Genomic DNA, 8,051 nt, shown 5'->3' on the forward strand with positions numbered 1-8,051 from the left:
TATTCAAAACGATAGGCCTACCTGGTTGCACTTTGTGAAGGATGTGTATCCATCTACCGTGTTGTTGTCCTTCCAACGTGGGGATTTAAATCCCGCAGCACCTGTTTCCAACATGGGGATTTAAATCCCGCAGCACCTGTTTCCAACGTGGGGATTTAAATCCCGCAGCACCTGTTTCCAACGTGGGGATTTAAATCCCGCAGCACCTGTTTCCAACGTGGGGATTTAAATCCCGCAGCACCTGTTTCCAACGTGGGGATTTAAATCCTGCAGCACCCGCCAGTATATATTTTTGCACCTCACCCGCGGGAAACTGTGGGTGTCGGACCCCGATGCAAGCCTCTACCACACACACACACACACACACAAACATTTGTTCTGACTCTGTTGTGTGCTACAGGGAGCTAAAGGAGACAACGGCAACCCCGGTCCTAAAGGCGATAGGGGAAGACAGGGCGACCCTGGCATCGAGGGTCCCATCGGTCACCCAGGAGTCAAGGCAAGTCTCCAGGCTCCTCCCATTCACACACACGGCCAGTAATAATGTCTTAAATACACTGCCCTTAACAATGTCTTTAAATACACTGCCCTTAACAATGTCTTTAAATACACTGCAGGTAATGCAGGTATGGAAAAGCTAGAGACGTGGCTACTAGTAATAATGTCTTCATCTGTAGTGACTCAACCAGTAATACTGAAGGTCTGACTGGTTCTTTTCTCTCTTGCGCTTCTATAGGGTGAAATAGGTATCAAAGGTGAAAAGGTGAGGGCAATATTTATTATCCATTGATTATCTATTGATAATTGGTTATAAGACCTGCTCATCATGTGACTGAAGCACAGGAGGTTGGTGGCACCTTAATTTGGGAGGACGGGCTCGTGGTAACGGCTGGAGCGGAATTGCTGGAATGGTAGAAAATACATCAAACACATGGTTTCCATGGTTTCCAGGTGGTTGATGCCATTCCATTCGCTCCATTCCAGCCATTATTATGAGCCGTCTTCCCCTCACCAGCCTCCACTGGACTGAAGGTAGTCAAGGTGAAAGGTTATGGATTATTGCTGTGTGTTTTCAGGGGGAGATCGGAGCTGAGGGGAAGAAGGGTGTGGCCGGCCTCGCTGGACGCAACGGGACAGACGGACAGAAGGGGAAGATCGGACGCATCGGCGCTCCCGGCTGCAAAGGAGATCCAGGAGACAGGGTATGTTCTGAGAAACCTGACTAGATCCAGGAGACAGGGTATGTTCTGAGAAACCTGACTAGATCCAGGAGACAGGGTATGTTCTGAGAAACCTGACTAGATCCAGGAGACAGGGTATGTTCTGAGAAACCTGACTAGACCCAGGAGACAGGGTATGTTCTGAGAAACCTGACTAGATCCAGGAGACAGGGTATGTTCTGAGAAACCTGATCGAGGCCCAGAAGACAGGGTATCTTCTGAGAAACCTGACTAGATCCAGGAGACAGGGTATGTTCTGAGAAACCTGACTAGATCCAGGAGACAGGGTATGTTCTGAGAAACCTGAGTAGATCCAGGAGACAGGGTATGTTCTAAGAAACCTGACGAGACCCAGGGTATGATCTCAGTGTGTGTGTAATATATTTATGTGTGTGTGTGTGTGTGTGTGTCTCTGGCAGGGTCCTGATGGTCACCCAGGAGACGCGGGCGACGGTGGTCTTCCTGGAACGGATGGAGAGAAGGTACCCCTATAATCACTATACAACCCCCCTATAATCACTATACAACCCCCCTATAATCACTATACAACCCCCCCTATAATCACTATACAACCCCCCTATAATCACTATACAACCCCCATATAATCACTATACAACCCCCCTATAATCACTATACAACCCCCCTATAATCACTATACAACCCCCCCTATAATCACTATACAACCCCCCTATAATCACTATACAACCCGCCTATAATCACTATACAACCCCCTATAATCACTATACAACCCCCTATAATCACTATACAACCCCCCCCCTATAATCACTAATCAACCCCCCTATAATCACTATACAACCCCCCTATAATCACTATACAACCCCCCCTATAATCACTATACAACCCCCCCTATAATCACTATACAACCCCCCCTATAATCACTATACAACCCCCCCTATAATAACTATACAACCCCCATATAATCACTATACAACCCCCCCTATAATCACTATACAACCCCCCTATAATCACTATACAACCCCCCTTATAATCACTATACAACCCCCCCTATAATCACTATACAACCCCCCCTATAATCACTATACAACCCCCCTATAATCACTATACAACCCCCCTATAATCACTATACAACCCCCCTTATAATCACTATACAACCCCCCCTATAATCACTATACAACCCCCATATAATCACTATTCAACCCCCTTATAATCACTATACAACCCCCCCTATAATAACTATACACCCCCCCTATAATCACTACACAACCCCCCTATAATCACTATACAACCCCCCCTATAATCACTATACAATCCACATATAATGACTATACAACCCCCCTATAATCACTATACAACCCCCCCTATAATCACTATACAACCCCCCTATAATCACTATACAACCCCCATATAATCACTATACAACCACTTCTGTAATCATCAAACCATCTCTATACAATCACAACACAATCACCACAAAATCACTGTACAATCACCATACAATCACTAATCACTGTGTTTCTGTCTGCAGGGAGATCCCGGTCGCTCAGGAAGAGCAGGCCCCCTCGGCCCGGTGGGAGACTCTGGACCTAAGGTACACAGGAAGTCACTTCCTACATCTAACCCCTGACCCTCAGACTGTGTCTACCTGACCTCTGTGCTCTTCTCTGGTCATTGTGTCAGGGACCTTGATAGGAAAATTATAGGTAATTGTTTAAAGTTTATAGGTCATGGGTTATGGCTAATAGGTCATGGGTTATAGGTCAGGGTTATGGTTAATAGGTCATGGGTCAGAGGTCATGGGTTAGAGGTTATGGTTAATGGGTTAGAGGTCATGGGTCAGGGTTAATAGGTCATGGGTTAGAGGTCATGGGTTATGGTTAATAGGTCATGGGTTATATGTTATGGGTTAGAGTTCATGGGTTAGAGGTCATGGATTATGGTTAATAGGTCATGGGTTATGGTTAATAGGTCATGGGTTATGGTTAATAGGTCATGGGTTAGAGGTCATGGGTTATAGGTTATGGGTTAGAGGTCATGGGTTAGAGGTCATGGGTTATGGCTAATAGGTCAGGGTTATAGGTCATTGGTTATAGGTCATGGGTTACGGTTAATAGGTCAGGGTTAGAGGTCAGGGTTATAGGTCATGGGTTAGAGGTCATGGGTTATAGGTTATAGGTCATGGGTTAGAAGTTATGGATTATGGTTAATAGGTCATGGGTTAGAGATCATGGATTAGAGGTCAGGGTTAGATGTCATGGGTTATGGTTAATAGGTCAGGGTTATAGGTCAGGGTTAGAGGTAATGTGTTCAAGGCTATGTCGTTTCTAGCTTTTTGGGAGCCCTACGTAAGATTTGGTTGGGACCCCCCACCTCGTGAGCAAAACATTTTATTGACATTTTGAGAGAAAAATGTGCAGCTTTAAAGTTAATGTCCTGCAATTCTACACATTTTAACATGCGTTTGAAAGAATATTTAGCCGTTTTTAAGCTAATTTCCAGCTATTCTGCACATTTTGCCATGTCATTTCTCATGTTAATATGATATCTGAATGAGAGTGACTAGCAAAATCAATGTGGGCCCCCTGTAGGTTAGGGCCCTTGGGCACATGCCTTGTGCCCGGTTAATAATTTGGCCATGATTGCTACAAGGTTTAGATAGCTGGGTAGACTGATTTACATAGCAATCTATAACATGTTATCTGACATGATTGACTGACAGTGACAGACATAACAATAGAAAATCTGCTGATGCACAACCAAGTTTCAAAATGGCACCTTGTGTATGCTACTATTCTACCTCTCAACAGGAAGCTGAGACCCAGAATGACTTCCTTTCCTTCTCTTGTGTATTCTACCTCTCAACAGGAAGCTGAGACCCAGAATGACTTCCTTTCCTTCTCTTGTGTATTCTACCTCTCAACAGGAAGCTGAGACCCAGACTGACTTCCTTTCCTTCTCTTGTGTATTCTACCTCTCAACAGGAAGCTGAGACCCAGACTGACTTCCTTTCCTTATCTTGTGTATTCTACCTCTCAACAGGAAGCTGAGACCCAGACTGACTTCCTTTCCTTCTCTTGTGTATTCTACCTCTCAACAGGAAGCTGAGACCCAGAATGACTTCCTTTCCTTCTCTTGTGTATTCTACCTCTCAACAGGAAGCTGAGACCCAGAATGACTTCCTTTCCTTCTCTTGTGTATTCTACCTCTCAACAGGAAGCTGAGACCCAGAATGACTTCCTTTCCTTCTCTTGTGTATTCTACCTCTCAACAGGAAGCTGAGACCCAGACTGACTTCCTTTCCTTCTCTTGTGTATTCTACCTCTCAACAGGAAGCTGAGACCCAGACTGAATTCCTTTCCTTCTCTTGTGTATTCTACCTCTCAACAGGAAGCTGAGACCCAGAATGACTTCCTTTCCTTCTCTTGTGTATTCTACCTCTCAACAGGAAGCTGAGACCCAGAATGACTTCCTTTCCTTCTCTTGTGTATTCTACCTCTCAACAGGAAGCTGATACCCAGACTGAATTCCTTTCCTTCTCTTGTGTATTCTACCTCTCAACAGGAAGCTGAGACCCAGACTGAATTCCTTTCCTTCTCTTGTGTATTCTACCTCTCAACAGGAAGCTGAGACCCAGACAGACTTCCTTTCCTTCTCTTGTGTATTCTACCTCTCAACAGGAAGCTGAGACCCAGACTGAATTCCTTTCCTTCTCTTGTGTATTCTACCTCTCAACAGGAAGCTGAGACCCAGACTCACTTCCTTTCCTTCTCTTGTGTATTCTACCTCTCAACAGGAAGCTGAGACCCAGACTGAATTCCTTTCCTTCTCTTGTGTATTCTACCTCTCAACAGGAAGCTGAGACCCAGAATGACTTCCTTTCCTTCTCTTGTGTATTCTACCTCTCAACAGGAAGCTGAGACCCAGAATGACTTCCTTTCCTTCTCTTGTGTATTCTACCTCTCAACAGGAAGCTGAGACCCAGAATGACTTCCTTTCCTTCTCTTGTGTATTCTACCTCTCAACAGGAAGCTGAGACCCAGACTGAATTCCTTTCCTTCTCTTGTGTATTCTACCTCTCAACAGGAAGCTGAGACCCAGACAGACTTCCTTTCCTTCTCTCGTGTATTCTACCTCTCAACAGGAAGCTGAGACCCAGACTGACTTCCTTTCCTTCTCTTGTGTATTCTACCTCTCAACAGGAAGCTGAGACCCAGATTGACTTCCTTTCCTTCTCTTGTGTATTCTACCTCTCAACAGGAAGCTGAGACCCAGACTGACTTCCTTTCCTTCTCTTGTGTATTCTACCTCTCAACAGGAAGCTGAGACCCAGATTGACTTGCTTTCCTTCTCTTGTGTATTCTTCCTCTCAACAGGAAGCTGAGACCCAAACTGACTTCCTTTCCTTCTCTTGTGTATTCTACCTTTCAACAGGAAGCTGAGACCCAGACTGACTTCCTTTCCTTCTCTTGTGTATTCTACCTCTCAACAGGAAGCTGAGACCCAGACTGACTTCCTTTCCTTCTCTTGTGTATTCTACCTCTCAACAGGAAGCTGAGACCCAGACGGACTTCCTTTCCTTCTCTTGTGTATTCTACCTCTCAACAGGAAGCTGAGACCCAGACTGACTTCCTTTCCTTCTCTTGTGTATTCTACCTCTCAACAGGAAGCTGAGACCCAGACTGAATTCCTTTCCTTCTCTTGTGTATTCTACCTCTCAACAGGAAGCTGAGACCCAGACTGACTTCCTTTCCTTATCTTGTGTATTCTACCTCTCAACAGGAAGCTGAGACCCAGACTGACTTCCTTTCCTTCTCTTGTGTATTCTACCTCTCAACAGGAAGCTGAGACCCAGATTGACTTGCTTTCCTTCTCTTGTGTATTCTACCTCTCAACAGGAAGCTGAGACCCAAACTGACTTCCTTTCCTTCTCTTGTGTATTCTACCTCTCAACAGGAAGCTGAGACCCAGACTGACTTCATTTCCTTCTCTTGTGTATTCTACCTCTCAACAGGAAGCTGAGACCCAGACTGACTTCCTTTCCTTCTCTTGTGTATTCTACCTTTCAACAGGAAGCTGAGACCCAGACTGACTTCCTTTCCTTCTCTTGTGTATTCTACCTCTCAACAGGAAGCTGAGACCCAGACTGAATTCCTTTCCTTCTCTTGTGTATTCTACCTCTCAACAGAAAGCTGAGACCCAGACTGACTTCCTTTTCAAGCGGACTCTGGGCCCTAAGCAGCCACTTATGTCCACTGCCTAGAAAAGGCACTGGTCAAGGTCATGGGCTAGAGGTCAGGCTTAAAGAATTCTAGGTCATGGGTGAAAGGTCATGGGTTAAGGGGTGAATAACCCTGTCTTTGTCTTCCTTCTCCTCAGGGTGAGAGAGGGAGTGCTGGCACACCTGGCTTCCCAGGAAACAAAGGAACGCCAGTAAGAATCTCTACTCTACACACACTCTACCTGTCCAATATATATATATATATATATATATATATATCGAGTTCGAGTTATATATATGTATATATATATATATATATATAACTCGACCTGTCCAATATATATAATAATATATATATATATATAATAACATATATAATAATATATATAACTCTACCTGTCCTGTGTGTATATATATATATATATATATATATATATATATATACAGTGCCTTGCGAAAGTATTCGGCCCCCTTGAACTTTGCGACCTTTTGCCACATTTCAGGCTTCAAACATAAAGATATAAACTGTATTTTTTTGTGAAGAATCAACAACAAGTGGGACACAATCATGAAGTGGAACGACATTTATTGGATATTTCAAACTTTTTTAACAAATCAAAAACTGAAAAATTGGGTGTGCAAAATTATTCAGCCCCCTTAAGTTAATACTTTGTAGCGCCACCTTTTGCTGCGATTACAGCTGTAAGTCGCTTGGGGTATGTCTCTATCAGTTTTGCACATCGAGAGACTGACATTGTTTCCCATTCCTCCTTGCAAAACAGCTCGAGCTCAGTAAGGTTGGATGGAGAGCTTTTGTGAACAGCAGTTTTCAGTTCTTTCCACAGATTCTCGATTGGATTCAGGTCTGGACTTTGACTTGGCCATTCTAACACCTGGATGTTTATTTTTGAACCATTCCATTGTAGATTTTGCTTTATGTTTTGGATCATTGTCTTGTTGGAAGACAAATCTCCGTCCCAGTTTCAGTCTTTTGCAGACTCCATCAGGTTTTCTTCCAGAATGGTCCTGTATTTGGCTCCATCCATCTTCCCATCAATTTTAACCATCTTCCCTGTCCCTGCTGAATAAAAGCAGGCCCAAACCATGATGCTGCCACCACCATGTTTGACAGTGGGGATGGTGTGTTCAGGGTGATGAGCTGTGTTGCTTTTACGCCAAACATAACGTTTTGTATTGTTGCCAAAAAGTTCAATTTTGGTTTCATCTGACCAGAGCACCTTCTTCCACATGTTTGGTGTGTCTCCCAGGTGGCTTGTGGCAAACTTTAAACAACACTTTTTATGGATATCTTTAAGAAATGGCTTTCTTCTTGCCACTCTTCCATAAAGGCCAGATTTGTGCAATATACGACTGATTGTTGTCCTATGGACAGAGTCTCCCACCTCAGCTGTAGATCTCTGCAGTTCATCCAGAGTGATCATGGGCCTCTTGGCTGCATCTCTGATCAGTCTTCTCCTTGTATGAGCTGAAAGTTTAGAGGGACGGCCAGGTCTTGGTAGATTTGCAGTGGTCTGATACTCCTTCCATTTCAATATTATCGCTTGCACAGTGCTCCTTGGGATGTTCAAAGCTTGGGAAATCTTTTTGTATCCAAATCCGGCTTTAAACTTCTT

At 44.1% G+C, this 8,051-nt stretch overlaps 1 protein-coding gene across 2 annotated transcripts in view; it reads left to right on the top strand.

Annotated features, from left to right (window-relative positions):
• Positions 1-8,051, top strand: part of LOC139387371 (collagen alpha-2(VI) chain-like) — an 87,610-nt gene that overhangs the window by 22,401 nt on the left and 57,158 nt on the right. For both annotated transcript variants that reach the window (XM_071133507.1, XM_071133508.1), the window contains exons 8-13: positions 401-499; positions 737-763; positions 1,077-1,202; positions 1,640-1,702; positions 2,728-2,790; positions 6,576-6,629. In XM_071133507.1, coding sequence (XP_070989608.1) covers positions 401-499; positions 737-763; positions 1,077-1,202; positions 1,640-1,702; positions 2,728-2,790; positions 6,576-6,629 — 432 coding nt within the window. The remainder of the gene's footprint in view (positions 1-400; positions 500-736; positions 764-1,076; positions 1,203-1,639; positions 1,703-2,727; positions 2,791-6,575; positions 6,630-8,051) is intronic.

The sequence above is a fragment of the Oncorhynchus clarkii genome, chromosome 28 (assembly GCF_045791955.1).
Source record: "Oncorhynchus clarkii lewisi isolate Uvic-CL-2024 chromosome 28, UVic_Ocla_1.0, whole genome shotgun sequence".
NCBI lineage: Eukaryota > Metazoa > Chordata > Actinopteri > Salmoniformes > Salmonidae > Oncorhynchus > Oncorhynchus clarkii.